Source organism: Tachyglossus aculeatus, chromosome X1 (genome assembly GCF_015852505.1).
Source record: "Tachyglossus aculeatus isolate mTacAcu1 chromosome X1, mTacAcu1.pri, whole genome shotgun sequence".
Classification (NCBI taxonomy): Eukaryota; Metazoa; Chordata; class Mammalia; order Monotremata; family Tachyglossidae; genus Tachyglossus; species Tachyglossus aculeatus.
The window spans coordinates 34,126,191-34,151,750 of NC_052101.1; the positions used below are offsets into that span (position 1 = coordinate 34,126,191).

A 25,560-nucleotide genomic window follows, 5' to 3' on the forward strand; every position below is an offset into this window, starting at 1 on the left:
TGAATCTGCCACTTTCAAAACCACATGGAATGATTTGGATATTTTCCAACAGTTGGAAAGCTGAATGCATCTGTTGTGTCTCCCTTTCGGTGCTGTTTGTGCTAATACAACCACCTCAGTCTTCCAAGTTGAATCCAGTACAGGGAATAGCGAATATACCTCCATGCTTTTTGAAGAAAGACACTTTATGATTTTCTAAATACGGAACTTTATTGACCACATGACATAGAATTCTCAATCATTGTGATCTGGTGATGAGGTATCATTTCCTTTGAGCCCCTCAAGAACTGAGGTTCACCTGTTGTGGTTTGGAGCAGAGTTTAAGTTCAAGAGAGCAGCTGTTAACACAAGAAAGAAATTTGGTTTTTACACCCTAATCTTCATAAAAGAAGCAGTGTTGAGTTTTTACACCCTAATCTTCATAAAAGAAGCAGTGTTGTGTAGTGGAAAGAGCATGAGCCTAGGAATCAGAGAACCTGGATTCTAATCCCAGCTCCATCACTTGCCTGCTGTGTGACCTCGGGCAAGTCACTTAACTTCTTTGTGCCTCAGTTTCTTCAACTGAAAAATGGGGATTCAGTACCTGTTCTGCTTCATACCGAGAATCCGAACCCTGGTTGGGGCGGGCGCTGTGTTTTGACATGAATACCTCGTACCTAACCTGGGGTTTAGTACAGTGCTTGTCACGTAGTACGTGCTTAACAAATACCACAATTGTTATTACTCTTATTAGGGCAGACCTTTTAGACTGTGAGCCCACTGTTGGGTAGGGACTGTCTCTATATGTTGCCAATTTGCACTTCCCAAGCGCTTAGTACAGTGCTCTGCACATAGTAAGCGCTCAATAAATACGATTGATGATGATGATGACCTGTGCAGTGTGGTCACGTTCCATCCACTTTCTCTGTTGACTGTTGATGAGGGGAGAGAGACCTAGTTTCACGTACCTGCAGCCTGTCCATGCAGATTTCTGATCTTTGCGTGTTTCTTGTCCTAGATCAATTGAAATATTTCAGGCTCCAAACTTGAAATTGCTGTGCACTATCCAGCAGCACCACAAGCTGGTCAATGCCCTCCGCTGGCATCACGAACATGGGGCCCAGCCAGAGCTGAGCTGCCTGTTAGCCTCAGGATCCAACAACGCTGTCATTTACGTGCATAATCTGAAGAGCGTAATAGGTAACTCACCTTATTCCAATCTGATGGCTATTTTTGTGGCTTTTATTTCCAAATGGGCCCAACTAATTTCCAGGTGAGCTTTGGCCCAGTTATTTGATTCGTGGCAGCAAAAGTGCCTTCTTACTTTCTTCTGATTAGTGATGAGGTGAATTGAATTTGCTCCCGGTTCCGTTTCCAACAAGTGTAAGGAGGGGAAGAAGAGTGAACGAGCATGCATAGCCATGGCGAGGGAGGGAGAAAGGAAGAGTTCTTTTTACTGGACCCTTCCTCCTTCCAGGACTGTGGAGAACATTCGGATCCTATTCTCTTCAGAATGGAAAATAGGACTACAAATGGGCAGTCATTTGGCATAGGGAGCACTAGAGGCTCTGATATGAATCCAGATATGTGATCTTTTATAGCAGAATGTCTGTTATCTAGAAAGGGTTGTATACATTTCCTGGTGATCCTAATTTCGAGTCCTGGCATATCATTTTATTATCCATAAATTATTTTGAGAGGTTGGAAAATGAATGCTTCTTCTTACCGCTAACCGTATTTAGCTTTGCCGCCAATCCAGTAGAGCCTCATTTTATTATTTTTCATATACAGACATTAGAGGGAACAGGACTTGTTAGGGAAAATAGTAGAAAACTACATCTGAGTGGAATTAATTATGTAAGACCATTAGCTCCCGTATGCGATATTAGATTTCTGCACCAGGAATTTTACTTTTGCATTTTCCTCTTAGAGACCAGCCCCGAAACTCCGACAACAATTACCGAGCCCTTCCGAACCCTTTCGGGGCATACTGCTAAAATCACAAGTCTGGCCTGGAGCCCCCATCATGATGGAAGATTAGCATCTGCTTGCTATGATGGCACAGCCCAGGTACTCCGATTGAACTTCTCATCACACTGTTCGTGCTTCCCGGAGCAAAGTGTTCATTTTCCCCTGCTTATATCCTTATGGCACAGAGCTTTCCTCTCCCGCTTCTCCTTGAGGGATTCTGTTTCATTCCGGTCAACCCTAGGATAGTCCTAAAATGGGGTCTCAGTACTTATTCTCCCTCCTACTTTAGACTCTGAGCCCCAAGTGGAACATAGACTGTATCTGACCAGATTAATCTTTTACATACCCCAGTTCTTGGCACATAGTAAGCTCTTAGAAAATACCACGATTATCAGTTTCCTTCAGTGGCCTAGTGGAAAGAGCCCCAGTCTGGTACTCAGAGCACCTGGGTTCTAATCCTGGCTCTGCCACTTGCCTGCTGTGTGAGTGTGGGCAAGTCATTCCACTTGGTGCTTCAGTTTTCTCATGTGTAAAATGGGAATTGAATATCTGTGTCACAGGCCCTGTGTGGCCCTGGGACTGTGACCTGACTGTCCTGTATCTACCCCAGCGCTTGATGCAGCACTCGACACTTAACAAATACCACAGTTATTAAGCATAGACTTTGAGCTCCTTGAGGGCAGAGATCGTCTCTACCAACTCCATTGTACTGTACTCTTCCAAACAGCGCTCTACACGCGGTAAATGATAAATACCATTGATTGATTATTACTGAACTGGGGATTTTAACATCCCAGTGAGGGAATATGGAAAACCTTGGAAAATCCCGGATTCTGCTTATCTGTTCTGTATCTGTCATGTGCTCTCGTGTCCAGGTATGGGACGTCCTTAAGGAAGAGCCCCTATGCAATTATCGAGGACACCAAGGACACAGACTTCTGTGTGTCCAGTGGTCACCAGTGGATCCAGATGCAGTCTATTCAGGAGCCGATGATTTCTGTGTACACAAGTGGCTAATTTCAATGCAAGAGCATACCCGACCACCTCAAGGTCTGCACAGAGCCAGTGGTATTATTTTAAATTGAAAGCTGTATATGTCATGTGGACTGTGCTTAGAAAAACCATGTACTTGAAAATATTCCCTATCTTATCCTTATTCCGGTTCTTCAGAGAGTTTCCACTAGTCACGTGTTCACTATAATGGCTTCTGGTCCTGTGAGTGGTTTGGTAGTATCAACCGGTTGCTTTGGGGAAGAGAAAAATTTTCTTTTCGGACATCCCAGGAGATTAGAATGGTCGTGGGACAGTAATCCTGGAGAATGAGTAAATGCTTCATGATTTTTTCTCAAAATCCAGGAATCCGGTTATCCAGACAGGTATCTCACCTAGAGGAAAAAAGCCCTCATACTTGATCTCTGTTCAGGTTCTCTTTACATGTCTCTTCTTTAATCCTCTCACAAAGAAATGCCAAAATAAGTTAGAACAGTGGTCCACCCAACCCAGTATTTTGCACACTCCCTTCACAGTTGTGTACATACCATCATGTACACAAGCTCAGCCTTGCTCTTTCTAAGGCATTCTCATGGGGGAACTGCCTTATTCCCCTCGATTATCTTCATTGTCTATTCAGCACCTTATCCACACCTCCAAGATCTTCGTAAATTGTGCGGCAACCAAAAGTACATGTAGAATAAGTACCAGAAGCCGCAAACCATGGATTTCCTTCTAGACTGTGAGCCCGTTGTTGGGTAGGAACCGTCTCTATATGATGCTGACTTGTACTTCCCAAGCGCTTAGTACAGTGCTCTGTACACACTAAGTGCTCAATAAATACGATTGAAGGAATGAATGGCAAAACTACCTTTTCTGGGTTCTGTGGCCTTCCTGACAAGACCCCCCCACACACCCCCCATTCCAGTCATTCAGTAAGCCTTGTCTTGCGTAGGAAGGCCATGAAGGAGGGGAGGGACATGATTTGAGGGACCTGAGTTGGAAAGATGTCCCAAACAGGGAGAGAAGTCTGAGCAACGGATTGGAGACAGGAGAGTTCAGGACAAAGGACAATTAGGAGATGTGCCGGGACGATTGAAGAGCACAAGCTGGGGGAAGAGAGAAGATAGGTAAGAGAGAGAAAGTTGTTGAAGAACCTTGCAGCTAATGGTCAAAAAGTTTCCGTTTATATGAGACGCAACAGGGAGCCATAGGACATCTCTGAGTGACGGAGTATTGTGCTCTGATATACAGTCTTTTACAAAGGTGGTGTGTGGAGATGTAAGATGAAACAGAGAATCTAGTGGCAAGGACCCAAGACCAGCCCCAAGCAGTACAGCCTCATTCCTACTCTGAGATCCCGGCTGGATCCAACATAGGGCAGGGTTGAAGATGTGCACAATTGTCCCTAAGGATGCTAGGATATTTGGATCCAGTGAATGCCAGGGCCTTTTTGTCCATACGAGGCTCTAACGACAATTATAGTGCCATGTACAGAGAGGGCATACCATGAAAATATTTTGGTTGGCTGACAAAAGTAAATTTCATGGTGATTTGTTTCCAACATCTTTCCGTGCCATCCTCTAGACCGTAAGCTCCTTGTGGGCAGGGAATCTATCTGTTTATTGTTATATTGTACTCTTTCAAGTGCGTAGTACAGTGCTTTGCACACAGTAAGCACTCACTAAATATAACCGAATGAATGAATGAATCCTTTGAGCCTGAATCGGACTAGTAACCTGTGGGTGGGGTAAAACCTTATTCTCTTAGTTTGAGGATTATTTATCCGCAAAATTCTACTGTGATTTGTACAGGCAAAAAGAGCATTGAACTGGAGAAAAAAACGGACCGCTCAGCCCAAGTTAAAGCTCAAGAAGAAGAAAAAGCTAATGGGAAAGATACCAACAAAACAGGAACTGAACGAAATGGTGAATGGAGGGGAGAATGTCAGAGAGAGCTTGATACCTGTAGAGAATGGGGTGTCTGACCAAGAAGGTGAAGAAGAATCAGACGAACAGACTATTCCAAATGGGATCTCTTCCGGTGGTATGTCCCTGAATTCCACAACTTTTTTTCTGGGTTTCCCGGCTCGTATTTGTTTTTTGGGGGGGGGGGGGGGGGGGTGTCCTTTCATGTTACAGAAACCACTACCATAGTGATCCTTATCACCCAGTGCTGAAGCCGCATGCTGTCTTTGTGATGAGCCCCTTCAGATGGTCTGTCTGAACTACTCCAGGCCACCGTGGTAACGCTTTGTAAGTCAGTAGGTCAAAAATTTAGGGGATGCCTTTGTGGCCATAAAGGTTCGTGCAGTGACTAAGGAGGTCTACAGAAGATTAGGTGTCTCACTCAGCCCTTTGATTCATTTCCTTTTGTCCCTCAGGCAGTGTAGCAAAAACCCTGTGGGAGGCAGCAAGACATGAAAGTGGCTTTCTCCCTTCTTCAGTCGAGCTTATTCTGGGCCAGTGGAGCTGGGCTTCGAGGCCTCACTGCTCTGCTTCAGGATGGAAGGGAGCTGGGAGGCTTTCAGACTCTCAGACCCTTCTCCCCTGACTCTCCATCACCGTCTGTCTAATAATAATAATAATGATGGCATTTATTAAGCGCTTACTATGTGCAAAGCACTGTTCTGAACAGCGCTGTTCTACCGCCTACGGAAGTGGGCATCTGGAGCTGGGCTCCGGGCATTAAGCCAGCCACACGATGTGGATCTGAAGAAGTGGTCAAGCCAGTCATAAAATGAAGTATGTTTTCTTAAAGATTTGAATGCAAGCCTCTCTAGGTCACAAAGGACCATCTGGCTAGAAGACTTTTTAAGGTCTCAGACCCCTCTCCCCTGACTCTCCATCACCGTCTGTCTAATAATAATAATAATGATGGCATTTATTAAGCGCTTACTATGTGCAAAGCACTGTTCTGAACAGCACTGTTCTACCGCCTATGGAAGTGGGCATCTTTAGCTGGGCTCCGGCATTAAGCCATCCGCACGATGAGGATCTGAAGAAGTGGTCAAGCCAGTCATAAAGTAAAGTATGTTTTCTTAAAGATTTGAATGCAAGCCTCTCTAGGTCACAAAAGACCATCTGGCTAGAAGACTTTTTAAGGTATTAAGCCCAGAGCAAAGCCACTATTATGTTTCTATGTCTCTAACCCAGTTTTCTCCCGTTTTACTTACTCTCCCTTTTTTTTCCACTTACAGTTTCCAAGGAGCTACCTCTCCATCCATCGATTTCCCCAGTGCCTGAAAAGCTGAAATTTACCGCTTATCCCAAAGTAGCTTTCGTAAAAAGGGAACTCCCTAAAGAGAAGCCGGGTTTGTATTCAGTAAACTTTGGTTCCTAAATCAGCAAAACAGTGGAATATCTGAGAAAACTGAGAATTTTTCCTCCCAAGAAGTGGCCTTATTGCCAACTGCTCTAGTAGAAAATTCTGTTCGTGTCACAGTTCTATGAGCCAAACTCAGGGGCAGCCTCAGGCTGATAGGATGTAGTCTCTTCAGGGAGGAGCACATTAACTCATCTTCCTTTGAGCTCACCCCAACACATTTTTTTGTGATTTGTTAGAAAGTTTGAGGGCTCATCTACTTTCCCATCCCTGTCTTCTCCCCTCTGGGTAGCCTAGGTGGCCTCAGACTGGCCTTTATTAGGTTCCAGGCAGGCCAGAGGTTAGGGCGGCAGGGGCGTCAGGGTGAAGGTCAAAGCCACCCAACGTCCCTTGAAATTGTGGGGACTTGTGAGCCGTTCTTTTAGACTGTGAGCCCACTGTTGGGTAGGGACTGTCTCTATATGTTGCCAACTTGTACTTCCCCAGCGCTTAGTACAGTGCTCTGCACACAGTAAGCGCTCAATAAATACGATTGATGATGATTCAGAGCACACCCTACCATGAACCCCTCAAGCATCCCAGCCTCACAGAACTTGGAAGGAAGCAGCACGGCCTAGTGGATAGAGCATAGGACAGGGAGTCGGAAGGACCTGGGTTCTAATCCTGGCTCTACCGCTGGCCTCCTGTGTGACCTTGGGCAAGTCATTTCACCTCTCTGTGCCTCAGTTACCTCATCTGTAAAGTTGTGATTAAGACCGTGAGCCCCATGTGGGACACAGACTGTGTCTAATCTGATTAGTTTGTATCTGCTCCAGCGCTTAGTACGGTGCCTGGCACATAGTAAGCATTTAACAAGTACCATTTTAAAAGAAAAAAGAATCTATGTAATTATTCTTTATACCCTACCATTTCCCCTGTCCCTAAACTATTTTTTAATGTCTGTCTCCCTCTATAGACTTGAAGTTCCCTGTGGGCAGGGATAGTGTCTACCCACTATCCAAGCATTTAGATGATGATAATAATATTTATCTAAGCACTGGGGTAGGTACAAGGTAATCAGGTTGGACACAGTCCCTGTCCCCCATGGGGCTCATGGTCTTAATCCCCATTTTACAGATGAGGGAAATGAGGAATAGAAAAGTTAAGTGACTTGCCCAAGGTCACACAGCAGACAAGTCGTGGAGCAGGGATTAGGGAACCCATGACCTTCTGAGACCCAGGCCTGTGGCTGCTTCTCTGGAGTGCTCTGTCTTCAGTAAAAACTCAATAAATACCGCTGGTTGATTGACTTGCCCCTCCACAAGTTCAATTTGCCACTCTTAAATTTGCCTATCAATCCAGTCATCAGTTTATGACTGACACTAGCTATATATGTACATATTTATTACTCTATTTATTTTACTTATACATATCCTATTTGTTTTATTTTGTTAATATGTTTGGTTTTGTTCTCTGTCTCCCCCTTCTAGACTGTGAGCCCACTGTTGGGTAGGGACCGTCTCTATATGCTGCCAACTTGTGCTTCCCAAGCGCTTAGTACAGTGCTCTGCACACAGTAAGCGCTCAATAAATACGATTGATTGATTGATATAGCAGCAAAGGGGATTGTCCAAGTTTCTGCCTTTGTTGCCTAGCCCAGTCTCGGTGATGAGTTACACGGCCGGTTTCATAAAGCCCTTTTTTGCCGGTTTGTTGTGTATTGCGTTAGGTAGCGGCAAGGGCAGCAGTGTTTTTCAGTCCTGATTTGCTTCCATTTCAGAAGCCTCTCTGAAGAAGAAAAAGGCTCGTTCCTTCCTGCCTGTTAGCACAGCCTTGGACCACAGGTCAAAAGAGGAGCTTCATCAAGACTGCTTGGTGTTGGCAACTGCAAAACACTCCAAAGGTGCAGGAAATGTTCCCTGTTCAAGGTTTGGCCTTTTCTAGGCCATCCCTCATGTTTATAGTTGCTTTTTCCCTTTGATTTAAAAACAATCTACTTCTCTCGTCGCGTCCTCCTTTAAAAGCATTTTGTTCAGTAAGGGGAGGGTAGGATTTTTTCATTGTGTCCTCTAAGTAGATGAAAGACTGCTTTTTTTTTCCCCACAGCAACAGTTAAAAATAACTAAAACTGGATAGCTGGAATATCTATGCTAGCATTGGTGCCTACCCTTTATCTTGTTACTATATGAGACTGTTTATAAAATGTTCTATGTAGTATTTCTGTCATTTATCGGAGTAGAAACTCCATGATCATTTTTGTCCCTATGCTGTTGAGGATTCTTCTGAGAAACCAGGCTGGCTATGGTATTTTAATGTTTGCCTTACAATCTGTGGCAGGTATTCACAGTTTTCCATCATCCTTTTTTATGTCTGGAAGCTGTGGAATGATCTGGTTTTCTCTTTTCGGCAGTGATAAGGGATTTTGTTTGTAAATGAAACAGCAAAGGTACAACAGGGATTTGAATCGATTTTAGTAGAATGGACACTCAAGTTCCCTCTAGACTATAACTCGCTGTGGGCAGGGAACATTTCTGCTAACTCTGATGTATTATACTCTCCCAAGAGCATAATACAGTGCTCTGCACAAAGTAAGCACTCAGTAAATACCATTGATCAATTAAGACTGGGAGCCCCACGAAGGACAACCTGATCACCTTGTAACCTCCCCAGTGCTTAGCACATAGTAAGCACGTAATAAATGCCATTATTATTATTATTATCAATTGATTCCAAATTCTTGTTGGAGCATTATCTGAAAATTAAGGATTGCTCTTTTTTTTTTTTCAATTGTATATTTGCCAGTCTGACCATAAATTTGCTGTCAAAGTTGCCTTATGGCAGCATGCCAGACCTACTGAATTGGATCTTAGGCTCACTGCAGTAGAACCAGGGCTAGCAAGCGGAAAATTGTGATGTCCAATTGGTCCACATCACTCTCTAAGTCCATAATACAAAACATCAATCTCTAGTCAGAAATGATGGCACTTTCAGCTTTATTTATCAGCAGAGTTGAAGAAAACACTGGAGTTCATATTGTTGGCAGTGAGAAGAAAGCCAACGACTGAACCGTTCCGTCAAGAGCTTTCTAAAGAGCGAGTCGGTCAGTTTATATTTGTGTTTTTTGTTTGTTTCCCCTTCAGACCTGAGTGAGGACTTGGTTGCCGAACTCAGGGAACGGATTCATTTGGGGCTCTTCACAGACAAGCCTGCCCTGTCCAGGATGATTGAGGTGGAGGGTGAGTAGATCCCAAGAGTCTAACCAGTGGACATTTTAAGCCAGGTCTGTGGCTTCTTTTGGGGGAAAGCATAAATCGGTCACCACAGCCCCCTAGTATATTTCTCTCCTTCATCCTCACCTACTCTATCAAGGAAAGATCGTCAAGGATCATCCGCAGGGCTGGTTGCTAATCAAGCTACTGAACCTGCCCCTCTCTTTCACCAGGGAAGGGTCACCTGGAAAATGGACACCCGGAGTTATTTCACCAGCTGATGCTGTGGGAAGGAAATCTTAAGGGCGTGCTCCAGACTGCTATCGAGAGGGGAGAGCTGACGGACCAATTGGTAGCCATGGCGCCCATGGGTAGGTTCATTAGCGAGGGCTCCTCTCATCATCATCATCATCATCATCAATCGTATTTATTGAGCGCTTACTATGTGCAGAGCACTGTACTAAGCGCTTGGGAAGTACAAATTGGCAACATATAGAGACAGTCCCTACCCAACAGTGGGCTCACAGTCTAAAAGGGGGAGGCAGAGAACAAAACCAAACATACTGACAAAATAAAATAAATAGAATAGATATGTACAAATAAAATAAATAAATAAATAGAGTAATAAATATGTACAAACATATATACAGGTGCTGTGGGGAAGGGAAGGAGGTAAGAAGGGTCAGCTGCACCGGGCTACGAGCAGGGTGTTTTCGACTGGTGTGGGGCCGAGGGCAAATGAATTGGCGAAGGTCTCCTATCCCAGGACATCTCGGGCTTGTTGGGGGAGGAGGGCGGAGGGGCAGTGCTTAAATGAGTTGCCAGAAGAGGGGCTCGGCCCTGCATCTCTTCCCAGTAATTAGTTCTTATCTTCCCGGAGCCGGGGAGGGGCATCTTTGACTCTGCCCACCTGCCCCAGACCAGGCAGTTCTAATTTGTGCATAGGAAGGGGTGGAACCCACTAAAGGGCAGACCTGAGGCAATACACCTAGGAACAATCCTGGGGGCAAGAACCACCAAGATGTCAGTCAAGTCCAGGTCTGCAATGACTTTTTACTTTAGACTTTATCCCGTCTTACCGTATTAGGCTCACCTCGCAGATTCTGTGGGGCAAAGAGAATCAGTGTGGCCTAATGGATAGAGCATTGCTTGGGAGTCAGAAGGACCTGGGTTCTAACCCTGGCTCTGCCACTTGTCTACCGCGTGACCGTGGGCAAGTCACTTAACTTCTGTGCCTCAGTTACCTCCTTTGCAAAATCCGTGAGCCCCATGTGGGACGTGGACTGTGTCCAACCTGGGCTCAGTGGAAAGAACACGGGCTGTAGGTTCAAATCCTGGCTCCGCCAATTGTCAGCTGTGTGACTTAAGTCACTCAACTTCTCTGTGCCTCAGTTATCTGTAAAATGGGGATTAAGACTGTGAGCCCCACATGGGACAACCTCATCACCTCGGTATCCTCCCCAGTGCTTAGAACAGTGCTTTGCACATAGTAAGCACTTAACAAATGCCATCGTTATTATTATCATTATTAGCCTGTAGCTACTCCAGCACTTAGTACAGTGCCAGCACGTAGTAAGTGCTTAGCAGATACTATTAAAAAAAAATAAAAAATCTGAATGGAACAGAAGCTAGTGAGCCAAGGGAGAAGTAGATTGTTATCCAGACTGTGTAGGAAAGTGATATTTTCCAAAAGCGGGCACAGTACTGTGTTTTGAAATACACCGCCTCTCTGTCTAGCTGGTTACGAGATGTGGAAGAGGACCGTGGAAGCCTTTGCTAAACAGCTGTGTTTTCAGGATCAGTACATCAAAGCCGCCTCCCACCTCCTCTCCATCCACAAGGTGCTGGAAGCTGTGGAGCTGCTGAAATCAAACCATTTCTACAGGTCAGTCGGAACCTAATATGCAGCCTTTTGACGTAAATAATACCAAAGGCTAACGTTGGCTGGTCTTTTTCTAGCGTTTGTGTATGTTCCCCGGTGTTTCCCTTGGAGGCCAGGTGGTGAGAAAACTTGTGGCTCTGAATCCCTGAAAATCAGCCCTCTAATAGTTTTTGTTTCTCTGACTGATTGATTGATTGAGCCCACTGTTGGGTAGGGACTGTCTCTATATGTTGCCAACTTGGACTTCCCAAGCGCTTAGTACAGTGCTCTGCACACAGTAAGTGCTCAATAAATGCGATTGATTGACTGACTGATTGACTGCCTCCTTCAGTACTGCTCTGTAGCAGTGGGAAGTATTATTCATTCATTCATTGTCATTTATTGAGCACTTACTGTGTGCAGAGCACTGTATTAAGCGCTTGGGAAGTACAAGTTGGCAACATATAGAGACGGTCCCTACCCAACAGCGGGCTCACAGTCGAGACGGGGGAGACAGACAACAAAACAAATTTATTGTTTAACTTCCCCAGATTCTTTCCTCCTCTGGTATTTCTTCCTTTCCCCTTTCAGAGAATTGAGTTTAGCTGTTGGTAAGTATTCACGTTTGGCTCTTCTTTTCCTTCTTCTAGGGAAGCCATTGCAATTGCCAAGGCCCAGCTACCTCCGGAGAACCCGATCTTGAAGGACCTGTACAGCAGCTGGGGAGCCGTCCTTGAGAGAGACGGACATTATGCGATGGCAGCTAAATGGTGAGGGCCGGGGAAATGGAAAAGAAAGCCGCGTCCAGAACCTTCACCAGCTCTTGCCGAGAACTTGCGTGAAAGAATAAACCAAAAGCATCTTTCAATGAAAGGAGTGGGGCCCAGTGTATAGAGCCCGGGCCTGGGTGTCAGAAGGATCTGGGTTCTGATTCCGGCTTTGCCACTTGTCTGCTGGGTGACCTTGGGCCGATCACTTCTCTTTGTCTCATCTGTAAAATGGGGCTGCAGACTGAGCCCCATGTGGGATGTCGACTATGTCCAAAGTGATTAGCTGTATCTACGGTGCCTGGCACATAGTAAGCACTTAACTAATACCATAAAGAGAAAGGATTAAAACCTTCGAATCTGAGTGTCAGATGAGGCTTTGTAATAGGAACAGCAGGTTGTCACTCATAACTGCAGTACGTCAGTGGGGCATATATCTCTAAAGCGCTTTTAAGCGCTTAGTACAGTGCTCTGCACACAGTAAGCACTCAATAAATACGATTGATGATAAAACCATGCGAGAGCCAGGCCAGGGAGCTGCTTGGGAAGACCCTAGGGTGCATGAGGCTTGTGGCCCTTGTACCTCTGTACTCTCCCAAGCGCGTCAGTTCAGTGCTGTGCACACAGTGGGTGCTCAATAAATATCACTGCGTGCGTGAGGGGACGGGCCGCTCTGGACTCCTGCTCGCTTTACTTTATCCTTCCCTCCTCCTTTCCCATCTCCTTCCCTATCTCCTTTCCTCCTCCTTCCCCATCTCCTTTCCTCCTCCTTCCCCATCTCCTTTCCTCCTCCTTCTCCATCTCCTTTCCTCCTCCTTCCCCATCTCCTTCCCTCCTTCCCCATCTCCTTCCCTCCTCCTTTCCTTTCTCCTTCCTTCCTCCTTTCCCTCCTCCTTCCCCATCTCCTTCCCTCCTCCTTTCCCATGTCCTTTCCTCCTCCTTTCCCATCTCCTTCCCTTCTCCTTCCCTCTTCCTTTCCCATCTCCTTCCCTCCTCCTTTCCTCCTCCTTTCCCATCTCTTTTAGACTGTGAGCCCACTGTTGGGTAGGGACTATCTCTATATGTTGCCAACTTGTACTTCCCAAGCGCCTAGTACAGTGTTCTGCACACAGTAAGCGCTCAATAAATATGATTGATGATGATGATGATCACTACTCAACACATGACATGGAAGGGAACTAAGGGACTGTTTCAGTCTTGAAGATAATAGTGGCTTCTGTTAAGCACTTACAGTGTACCAAGCACTATGCTAAGCGCTGGGGCAAATACAGTAATCAGTAAATACAGTAATCAAAGTTGGCTATCATCCCTGTCCCCCATTCCAGTCTCAGGGTTCTTCTCTTAGGCTCTGTTACCTGGCAAATGCAGTGATTTGTGGTCACAAGAGAGGCAATCAATCAATCAATCGTATTTATTGAGCGCTTACTGTGTGCAGAACACTGTACTAAGCGCTTGGGAAGTCCAAGTTGGCAACATATAGAGACAGTCCCTACCCAACAGTGGGCTCACAGTATAAAAGGGGGAGACAGAGAACAAAACCAAACATACTAACAAAATAAAATAGACTAGATATATACAAGTAAAATAAATAAATAAATAAATATTTAATTAAATAATAAATAAATAAAATAAATAAATTAATAAATATCTGGCAAGTGGGCCAGAGGAGAGAAAGATTTTCAGGACTTGAGATCTGTTTGCTTTTGTCTTGCAACATACACCCAAGTGGATCAATCAATCAATCAATCAATCGTATTCATTGAGCGCTTACTATGTGCAGAGCACTGTACTAAGCGCTTGGGAAGTACAAATTGGCATCACATAGAGACAGTCCCTACCCAACAGTGGGCTCACAGTCTAAAAGGGGGAGAAGTGGATAGAGGATGGGTTTGGAGTCAGAAGGTCATGGGTTCTAATCCGCCTCCGGTATGCCGTGTGGCGCTCGGCAAGTCACTTCTCAGTTTCCTCATCTGTATAATGGGGACTGAGACTGTGAGCCCTACATGGGACAGGGACTGTGTCCAACCCAATTGGTTTGTCCACCCCAGTGCTTAGTACCGTGCCTGGCACATAGTAAGCGCTTAACAAATGCCACAGTTATTATTATTGAAACTCAGCCACATTTATGGTTCCAAGTACATGGTAACTCTTATGCTCATTTCATTTTTTTTTTTTTAATCTTCTGCTTTAGCTACTTAGGAGCTGGCTCTGCCTATGATGCCGCCAAGGTGCTGGCCAAAAAGGGGGACGTGGCCTCAGTTAGAACCGCGGCAGCTTTGGCTCTGATCGCTGGAGAGAAGGAGCTGTCAGCGTCTTTCTCTTTCCGATGTGCCCAAGAGCTCCTGGCAAACAGGAACTGGATTGGCGCCCAGGAAGTTCTTCAGCACCAAGACAGTTTGCTGGTTAGTCGCCGCAGTTTGGTCTCCCCTTCCTGCCTGGCAGTCAGACCTTGTGATTCGATGCTCACGTATTCCATCGTGGTCCAAGGCTAATAGCCGGAAAGTTAGCCTCTTCTCCCACCAGTTCTTTTTCAGGTGGTGTTCTCCCTTTTAAATGCCTGAAATCAAGCCAGTGAATGCCTCCTAGTAATAATAATAATAATGATGGCATTTATTAAGCGCTTACTATGTGCAAAGCACCGTTCTAAGGCGCTGGGGAATTTACAAGGTGACCAGGTTGTCCCACGTGGGGCTCACCGTCTTAGTCCCCATTTTACAGAGGAGGTAACGGAGGCCCAGAGAAGTGAAGTGACTTGCCCAGAGTCACACAGCTGACAAGTGGAAGAGCCGGGATTTGAACCGATGACCTCTGACTTCAAAGCCCGGGCTCTTTCCGCTTCCCAAGCGCCTAGTAAAATCTCATCAAAATTTCCCAAGCAGACCTAGCTTTTCTGCTCGTTCTTTTTTCCCTATCACGAGTCTGGCCTTCAGTTGGTTACTGGTAATTAGCTTTTCTTTGATCATTCTAACAGTAAGAGGTTGGTAGAAACCATCTCCACTTCCCTTCTAGGTTATCATTCATAAATATTATTAAATAAAGAATAAATAAATATTCTTAAATATATATTCTTATATAAGTCTCCATGTTTTATAGGGAGTTGGGTGCATCTAGGGAGAGGCAGTGGTGCCAGTGCTTATTTGAGATTTTGCACCATACAGTGTGACTCCAGTGAAACTGGATACCTGGAGAGATACCTGGAGATACAGTGGATACCTGGAGGGAAAAATTTCTAAGGAATTTCTATTTTAATTCCTATTTTAATTCCTAAAATTCCTAAGGAAAAATCTCTCGGGAGCAGGATAATTGTTTTGTTTTTTTTTTTTTTTTATCCATTTCGTTCTCCTGTATCCTTGATCAACGGTTCACTTGGGGCCTGTTTGTTTCCAGGGTCAGAGGCTGGTGTTCTGTCTTCACGAACTGTTCTCCAAGCACCTGGAAGAAATCCGGCAACTAGAATGGAAATGCTCCTGCCCGCCTGTGTATCACAGCTGGGCTACGGGAACAGGAGGCCCCTTTGTGGAGAGGGTGACTTCAGTATGGCAGAGTACATTTGGCTTAGACGCCGAGCAGTCGAGAGTGGCGTTTCAACAGCTATGCAATATCGAGTACCCACCGGCCACGGGCAACACCCTCCTCAAACAGGTAACCCGGCGGCTGTGCATCGATTAATCCGTGGTGTTTATTGAATGCTTATCCGCCAAGCTAGCTCCCTTCAAGGCCCTGCTGAGAGCTCACCTCCTCCAGGAGGCCTTCCCAGACTGAGCCCCTTCCTTCCTCTCCCCCCTCGCCCCCCTCTCCATCCCCCCCATCTTACCTCCTTCCCTTCCCCACAGCACCTGTATATATGTTTGTACATATTTATTACTCTATTTTACTTGTACATATCTATCCTATTTATTTTATTTTGTTAGTATGTTTGGTTTTGTTCTCTGTCTCCCCCTTTTAGACTGTGAGCCCACTGTTGGGTAGGGACTGTCTCTGTGTGTTGCCAATTTGTACTTCCCAAGCGCTTAGTACAGTGCTCTGCACAGAGTAAGCGCTCAATAAATACGATTGATGATGATGATGCAGAGCGTTTGGAAGAGTAGAAAACCACAGAGTTGGAAGACCTCGTCCCCCGCCCGCGGTGTCTGGAGGAGTAGAAATCTGGATCGGTTTTAAACTTCCAAACTGGCCCGTTGCCATTAAAGTGCATGACTTTCACATGTGAGAGCTGTTGGGCGTTTCCACAGGTGATTCGGTCACTCATTACTATTTATTGAGTGCCGACTATTGAGACAACAGTGTATTAAGCACTGTCAGCAGTGTAAGAGGGCTGGAAGGAGAGCGCAGTCCCTGCCTTCAAGGAGTTTGCAATCTAATCATCATCATCATCAATCGTATTTATTGAGCGCTTACTATGTGCAGAGCACTGTACTAAGCGCTTGGGAAGTACAAATTGGCAACATCTAGAGACAGTCCCTACCCAACAGTGGGCTCACAGTCTAAAAGGGGGAGACAGAGAACAAAACCAAACATACTAACAAAATAAAATAATGATTACGTGATTCTCGATCTTGCCTCAGTAGTACAGGTTTGTCTGGATGAAATGTCCGCAAGAATTACGCCAAGCCATAGGCCAGTTACCTTGGATGATTAGTAATAGGGAAGCAGCGTGGCGCAGTGGAAAGAGCAGGGGCTTTGGAGTCAGAGGTCAGGGGTTCGAATTCTGGCTCCACCAGTTGTCAGCTGTGTGACTTTGGGCAAGTCACTTAACTTCTCTGTGCCTCAGTACCTCATCTGTAAAATGGGGATGAAGACTGTGAGCCCCCAATGGGACAACCTAATCATCTTGTAACCTCCCCAGCGCTTAGAACAGTGCTTTGCACGTAGTAAGTGCTTAGTAAATGCCATTATTATTATTATTAGGAATAGTATTTATCAAGCATATACTTGGTACAGTGCTACGTGCTTGGGAAACCCAGGCTAAAGAAGTGATCCATTCTCTGCTCACAAAGAGCTAACACCTTAATGGGGAGACAGACATAAAATATTTCCACAGAATTTCTTAAAGAGAAGGGGCATGGAAACTTAGTCTAATGGGATCATTAAGTGTTAGTGGCTGGAGGGGTTAAATGTGTAAGAAAGGATGAATAGGTGGACAGCCTTGAAGCTGATGGAAAGAGTTTTTGCTTGAGGTGGGGTAAAATGGAAAGCTGATGAAGGTCTTTGAGGGAGGAGTGGAGAGACGTGTGCCAGGTGATGCAGCGAGAAAAACGTCTGTACAGCAGTGTGTAGTACAGACTGGAGAGGGGAGAGTTGGAGCTCAGGAGACCCAGTGGGTTAAACAACCCAGGAAGGAGGGAAGGGAAGAAAGATGGGAGCAAGTGTTTCTAGAAAATGCAAGGAAATAGGATGAGAGGCACAGGGAAGAGCTGGTAGATTTTGAAAGCAGCCGGGAGATCTCTTGAGAGATGCCCAGGACGTATGAGTTGGATATAAAGGTAGGAATGAGTGGGGACGTGAAGGGGACTTTGAGGGGCTTAATTGATGGCTTCAGTTTTATTGAGTAACCGGCCGGGATTGATTTGACTGCTTACATCTGGTTTATGTACATGAACTTATTCCGGTCACATCTCCTCCAAGAGGTCATCCCAATTAAACCCTCTTTTATCACTGGCTCCCTCTCCCTTCCGTGTCATCGGTGCTCTTCGGCATCCCCCCTACCTCAGCCCCGTGGCACTTACACCCATATCCATGCATTACGTGTATTAATATGCCTCCCTCTCTAGGACTGTACACTCGATGGGGGCAGGGAACACGTCTGCCAACTCTGCCGTATTCCCCCAAGTGCTCTGCACACAGTAAGCACTCAAATACTACTGATCAACTGGTTTTTATCAGCATCACCTGAAATTGGAACTGCCTCAGGGACAGGAACATATGCCCAGAGATAGCCAGGTGACCTTGGTGATAAGGGTAGCAGTGCCGAAAATGGCAATCGAGGAGATGGAGCTGAGAACAGAAGGGCTATTGTACTCTTCCTCCGGCTTGTTGGCCTCTCCACTTAACTCTTCTTAACGAAGGGGTATACCTCACCATTTTCTTGCCTCCATCCCCTCGCTCACGCTGTCCCCCTGCCTTGGAACTCTCCCCCTAAATCAGGCAGACCCCAGCTGTCCCCATATTCAAAGTCCTCCTAAAATTTCCCCTCCTCCAAATGGCATTTCCCATTGAACCCCCAACCCCCCCGAGCTGTAATAATAATAACGGTGGTATTTGCTAAGCACTTACTCAGGCACTGTACTAAGCACGGGGTGGATTCGAGCCGGTGGGGTTGGACACGGTCCGTGTCCCGCATGAGGCTCACATCATCATCATCATCATCAATCGTATTTATTGAGCGCTTACTGTGTGCAGAGCACTGCACTAAGCGCTTGGGAAGTACAAGTTGGCAACATATAGAGACAGTCCCTACCCAACAGTGGGCTCACAGTTGCGGATGAGGCAGTTGAGGCACAGAGAAGCGAAGTGACTTGCCCAAGGCCACACAGCAGGTGAGCGGCAGAACCAGGATTAGAACTCATCACCTTCTGACTCCCAAGCCCGTGCTGTATCCACCAGGCCTTGCTGTTTCCCATCAGCCACTTCCAGCGCTTAAATATTCATCGACACCCATCTTCAGCAGTCTCTCTGTTTATTCAATTATTCATCCAGATTACTCTCTACATTTTTCTAACCAACCTTATATTGCTATTTTAACACTTACGTGGTACTTAAATACTCCCAACTCCCACTTTATATTCTATTACTTCCTCCTCTCTAAAATATTTTAGACCTGTTCCACTAGATTGCAAATTACTTGTAGGATTGTGTCACTTCTTTCTTCTGTAGTTTACTAAATCATCATCATCGTCAATCGTATTTATTGAGCGCTTACTATGTGCAGAGCACTGTACTAAGCGCTTGGGAAGTACAAATTGGCAACATGTAAAGACAGTCCCTACCCAACAGTGGGCTCACAGTCTAAAAGGGGGAGACAGAGAACAAAACCAAACATACTAACAAAATAAAATAAATAGAATAGATAGGTACAAGTAAAATAGAGTAATAAATATGTACAAACATATATACATATATACAGGTGCTGTGGGGAAGGGAAGGAGGTAAGATGGGGGGATGGAGAGGGGGACGAGGGGGAGAGGAAGGAAGGGGCTCAGTCTGGGAAGGCCTCCTGGAGGAGGTAAGTACAGAGTATTGCACCCGGACACACCCAATAAATACTGTTATTAATCAATCAATCAATCGTATTTATTGAGTGCTTACTGTGTGCGGAGCACTGTAGTAAGCACTTGGGAAGTACAAGTTGGCAACATAATGCTACTACTATGACTTTTAGACTGTGAGCCCACTGTTGGGTAGGGACTGTCTCTGTATGTTGCCAACTTGTACTTCCCAAGCGCTTAGTACAGTGCTCCGCACACAGTAAGCGCTCAATCAATACGATTGATTGATTGAGTCACAGTACAAGTGCCACTCAGGCCTTTTCTTGGGCCTTGTTAACGCGTTTTGTCTCTTGTGGTGACACTGCAGGCTCAGTGGAAAGAGCCCGGGCTTGGGAGTCAGAGGTCGTGGGTTCTAATCCTGGCTCCGCCACTTGTCTGCTGTGTGACTTTGGGGAAGTCACTTCACTTCTCTGGGTCTCCGTGACCTCATCTGTAAAATGGGGATTAAGACTTTGAGCCCCACGTGGGACAACCTGATCTACCCCAGCGCTTAGAACAGTGCTTGGCACATAGTAAGTGCTTAACAAATACTGTTATTATCATTATTATTATTATTTACATTTCTCTCGAGAGCAAAAGAAGGGCTCCAACCTGGCCTGAGTGGAACCGCGGCCAGGGCTTGGGGGTTACTAGAAGCAGCGTGGCTCAGCGTCAAGAGCCCGGGCTTTGGAGTCATCATCATCAATCGTATTTATTGAGCGCTTACTATGTGCAGAGCACTGTACTAAGCGCTTGGGAAGTACAAGTTGGCAACATATAGAGACAGTCCCTACCCAACAGTGGGCTCACAGTCTAAAAGGGGGAGACAGAGAACAAAACCAAACGTACTAACAAAATAAAATAAATAGAATAGATCTGTACAAGTAAAATAAATAAATAGAGTAATAAATATGCACATACATATATACAGGTGCTGTGGGGAAGGGAAGGAGGTAAGGTGGGGGGGATGGAGAGGGGGGCGAGGGGGAGAGGAAGGAAGGGGCTCAGTCTGGGAAGGCCTCCTGGAGGAGGTGGTCATGGGTTCAAATCCCGGCTCTGCCAACTGTCAGCTGTGTGACTTTGGGCAAGTCACTTCTCCGTGCCTCAGTTGGCTCATCTGTAAAATGGGGATTAAGACTGTGAGCCCCCCCCCCCCCCCGTGGGACAACCTGATCACCTTGTAACCTCCCCAGCGCTTAGAATGGTGCTTTGCACATAGTAAGCGCTTAATAAATGCTATCATGATTATTATTATTATTATTATTATTATTAGGGGGGAGGCCTGGCATTGTTTCACTTGTAGGTAGGGTGGGACCACCTAGGCCCATTGGGCTCCCATATGCCGTTGTTCCTGTGGACTTGTGGAAGAGGAGGGAAAAGGGACTTAGCCCAAAGCAGGAATGGGCTGAGGGCAGCGTGGCTTATCCAATCAATCAATCAGTGGTCTTTATTGAGCGCTTACTATGTGCAGAGCGCTGTACGAAGCGCTTGGGAGAGTATATACAGCATATACCTGTTTATATGTATATATGTTTGTACATATTTATTACTCTATTTATTTTACTTGTACCTATCTATTCTATTTATTTTATTTTGTCAGTATGTTTGGTTTTGTTCTCTGTCTCCCCCTTCTAGACTGTGAGCCCACTGTTGGGTAGGGACTGTCTCTAGATGTTTAGAGAAGCAGCGTGGCTCAGTGGAAAGAGCCCGGGCTTTGGAGTCAGAGGTCGTGGGTTCGAATGGCGGCTCCACCAATTGTCAGCTGTGGGACTTTGGGCAAGTCACTTCACTTCTGTGGGCCTCAGTTACCTCATCTGTAAAATGGGGATTAAGACGGTGAGCCCCCCCGTGGGACAACCTGATCACCTTGTAACCTCCCCAGCGCTTAGAACAGGGCTTTGCACACAGTAAGCGCTTAATAAATGTCATTATTATTATTATTACTATTATATGTTGCCAACAGGGGACCTTCCCAGACTGAGCCCCTTCCTTCCTCTCCCCCTCGTCCCCCTCTCCATCCCCCCATCTTACCTCCTTCCCTACAGTACCTGTATATATGTATATATGTTTGTACATATTTATTACTCTATTTATTTATTTTACCTGTACATATCTATTCTATTATTTTATTTTGTTAGTATGTTTGGTTTTGTTCCCTGTCTCCCCCTTTTAGACTGTGAGCCCACTGTTGGGTAGGGACTGTCTCTATATGTTGCCAATTTGTACTTCCCAAGTGCTTAGTACAGTGCTCTGCACACAGTAAGCGCTCAATAAATACGATTGATGATGATGATGATGCAGTGCAACAGAATTAGCAGGCACAGCCCCTGCCCACGATGAGCCTAGCAAATAGAGCGTGGGCCTGGGAGTTGGAGGGACCTGGGTTCTAATCCCGGCCCCACCGCTTGTTTGCCGTGGAGCAAGTCACTTCCCGGCTCCGCCACTTGTCAGCTGTGTGACTTTGGGCAAGTCACTTAACTTCTCTGTGCCTCAGTTACCTCATCTGTAAAATGGGGATGAAGACTGTGAGCCCCATGTGGGACAACCTGATCACCTTGTAACCTCCCCAGTGCTTAGAACAGTGCTTTGCACATAGTAAGCGCTTAATAAATGCCATCATTATTATTATTATTATCATTATTCTGGGCCTCAGGTCCCTCATCTATAAAATGGGGATCGGGACTGTGAGCCCCGAGTGGGACACGGACTGTCCAATCTGGTCATCATCATCATCATCATTATCATCAATCGTATTTATTGAGCGCTTACTGTGTGCAGAGCACTGTACTAAGCGCTTGGGAAGTACAAGTTGGCAACATAGGGAGACAGTCCCTACCCAACAGTGGGCTCACAGTCTAAAAGGGGGAGACAGAGAACAAAACCAAACATATTAACAAAATAAAATAAATAGAATAGATATGTACAAGTAAAATAAATAGAGTAACAAACATGTACAGACATATATACACATATACAGGTGCTGTGGGGAAGGGAAGGAGGTAAGATGGGGGGAATGGAGAGGGGGATGAAGGGGAGAGGAAGGAAGGGGCTCAGTCTGGGAAGGCCTCCTGGAGGAGGTGAGCTCTCAGTAGGGCCTTGAAGGGAGGAAGAGCTGATCAGCTTGTATCATCATCATCATCATCATCAATCGTATTTATTGAGCACTTACTATGTGCAGAGCACTGTACTAAGCGCTTGGGAAGTACAAATTGCCAACATATAGAGACAGTCCCTACCCAACAGTGGGCTCACAGTCTAAAAGGGGGGAGACAGAGAACAAAACCAAACAGACTAACAAAATAAAATAAATAGAATAGATATGTACAAATAAAATAGAGTAATAAATATGTACAAATATACATACATATATACAGGTGCTGTGGGGAAGGGAAGGAGGTAAGATGAGGGGGATGGAGAGGGGGACGAAGGGGAGAGGAAGGAAGGGGCTCAGTCTGGGAAGGCCTCCTGGAGGAGGTGAGCTCTCAGCAGGGCCTTGAAGGGAGGAAGAGAGCTAGCTTGGCGGAGGGGCAGAGGGATTGGGGGGCATTCCAGGCCCGGGGGTTGATGGCGGGACAGGCGAGAACGAGGTACAGTGAGGAGATTAGCGGCGGAGGAGCGGAGGGTGCGGGCTGGGCTGGAGAAGGAGAGAAGGGAGGTGAAGTAGGAGGGGGCGAGGGGATGGACAGCCTTGAAGCCCAGGGTGAGGAGTTTCTGCCTGATGCGCAGATTGATTGGTAGCCACTGGAGATTTTTATATCTACCCCAGCACTTACTACAGATCCTGGCACATAGTAAATGCTTCACAAATACAATACAGATTGATTGGTAGCCACTGGAGATTTTTGAGGAGCCACTGGAGATTTTTATATCTACCCCAGCACTTACTACAGATCCTGGCACATAGTAAATGCTTCGCAAATACCTTAAAATAAAAAAAGCCTCCAATTGTCAGTCCTTCCATCTTGGTCTCGGTCCGTACGGCCGTGTCAATCTGGGGCCTGTTGGGTGAAGATGCCTAACTGAGACTTTTGCCCTCCCCGTAGCTGCTACTTCACATCTGCCACGACCTGACGCTGGCCGTGCTGAGCCAGCGGGCCGCCTCCTGGGACGAGGCCGTGAGGGCTCTGCTGGGGGCCGTGACGCGCAGCCACGATGCCGGGAACTTCACCCTGATGCGCATCGTCTGTTCTCTCTTCCTTCCTGAAGGTAAGCAGCCTTCCCACGAACCGATCGGCAGATCGGATCGCCGGCAGGCTCACGCTCAGAGCTCCCCATCGTCATCATCAATCGTATTTATCGAGCGCTTACTGTGTGCAGAGCACTGGACTAAGCGCTTGGGAAGTACAAATTGGCAACATGTAGAGACAGTCCCTGCCCAACAGTGGGCTCACAGTCTAAAAGGGGGGAGACGGAGAACAAAACCAAACATACTAACAAAATAAAATAAATAGAATAGATATGCACAAGTAAAATAAATGAATACATAAATAGAGTAATAAATATCCATCCGAATGCGCAGCTCGGAGAAATAGAGTGGCTCCAGTTACCCTGCTGCCAGCATCGTGGATCTGCCACACGTCTGCTGTGTGACCTTGGGCAAGTCACTTAACTTCTCTGAGCCTCAGTTACCACATCTGTAAAATGGGGATCAAGACTGTGAGCCCCATGTGGGACAACCTGATCACCTTGTATTCCCCCCCGGAACTTAGAACAGTGCTTTGCACATAGTAAGTGCTTAACAAATGCCATTATCATTATTATTATTATTATTATTATTATTATTATTATTATGATGATGATGATGATGATGATGTACGTACTAGGTTGGGAGGCTCCTGTCAGTCTTGTGCTCTGACAGCAAGGGCAGATCACCCAATCATCATCATCAATCGTATTTATTGAGCGCTTACTGTGTGCAGAGCACTGTACCAAGCGCTTGGGAAGTACAAATTGGCAACATATAGAGACAGTCCCTACCCAACAGTGGGCTCACAGTCTAAGTCACAGCTTCCCAATCCCAGGTCGGAAAAGGGATCTGGGAGTTTCCCATGCTCCCTGCAACCTCAGTCTGAATGCTGTTAAAACCAGAAAGTGGGAACTATGTAATTCCTCTTGGCCTTGGGCGAGAGATTGACTGATGAGGGGATTTTATCTCCCAGAACCCATGTCGTACCTTAGGTTGACTAAATGGCCTCTGCTAGGTGTATTCCATAATCTATGATGGGTGACAGTGGTATTTATTGAGCTCTAACTATGTGCCACACGTTGTAGTTTTAAATTGTATTTATTCTGATGTTTATGAAGAGCTGGGGAAGATACAAAGTTAATCAGGTTGGACATAGTCCCTGTCCCACCTGGGGTTGACAGTCCAAGTAGGAGCGATAGTGGGCACTGAATCCCCATTTTACAGAGGAGAGAACTGAAGCTCAGAGAAGTGACTTGGCCAAGGTCACACAGCAGACAACTGAGAAGCAATGTTACACACAGGCTTGGGAGTTGGATGACCTGGATTCCAGTCCTGGCTCTGCCACTGTCTGCTGCGTGACAGTGGGCGAGTCACTTCACTTCTGTGTGCCTCCGTTCCCTCATCTGTAAAATGGGGATGAAGACTGTGAGCCCCATGTGGGACCTGGATTGGGTCCAGCCTGATTATGTTGGTTATTCCCTGGTGCTTAGTACAACACCTGCCGTGCGAGGTCGAGCCAGGATTAGAACCCAGGTCCTCTGACTCCCTGGGCCCGTGCTCTTTCCACTAGGCCCCGCTGCTGCTGCTTTTTGTACTCAGCATTTGGGAGAGTAGAATATGCATTATTTATTTATTTATTTATTTATTTTACTTGTACATATCTATTCTATTAATGTGTTTGGTTTTGTTCTCTGTCTCCCCCTTCTAGACTGTGAGCCCACTGTTGGGTAGGGACTGTCTCTATATGTTGCCAACTTGTACTTCCCAAGCGCTTAGTCCAGTGCTCAATAAATAAATAATAAGTGCTCAATAACTATGATTGATTGATTGATTAAGTAAACACAGTCCCTGCCCAGGTGGAGCTTAGGGATGTGGCGATAAGGTAACAACTCAGTTGTAGTTAAGCAACCTCCCACATGCTACCACTTCCAGCAGATCTCAGAGCAAAAGTGACTGATTAGACTTGGTTTCCAATCAGTCCTTGGAAACCTTGGTTTCCTTGGGAAAAGAAAAGCTAGCATCCTTTAGTGGATAATAATGGATCTCTGCA

The 25,560-nt window shown here is 45.9% G+C and overlaps 1 protein-coding gene across 1 annotated transcript in view; it reads left to right on the top strand.

The window, feature by feature from the left end:
• The window catches only part of GEMIN5 (gem nuclear organelle associated protein 5), a 51,127-nt gene that overhangs the window by 21,028 nt on the left and 4,539 nt on the right, over window positions 1-25,560 (top strand). The window contains 14 exon segments of the mRNA XM_038772431.1: window positions 998-1,179; window positions 1,910-2,049; window positions 2,826-3,000; window positions 4,755-4,777; window positions 4,779-4,986; window positions 6,140-6,253; window positions 8,024-8,146; window positions 9,384-9,479; window positions 9,686-9,823; window positions 11,190-11,337; window positions 11,964-12,083; window positions 14,272-14,482; window positions 15,468-15,722; window positions 23,368-23,530. Coding sequence (XP_038628359.1) covers window positions 998-1,179; window positions 1,910-2,049; window positions 2,826-3,000; window positions 4,755-4,777; window positions 4,779-4,986; window positions 6,140-6,253; window positions 8,024-8,146; window positions 9,384-9,479; window positions 9,686-9,823; window positions 11,190-11,337; window positions 11,964-12,083; window positions 14,272-14,482; window positions 15,468-15,722; window positions 23,368-23,530 — 2,096 coding nt within the window.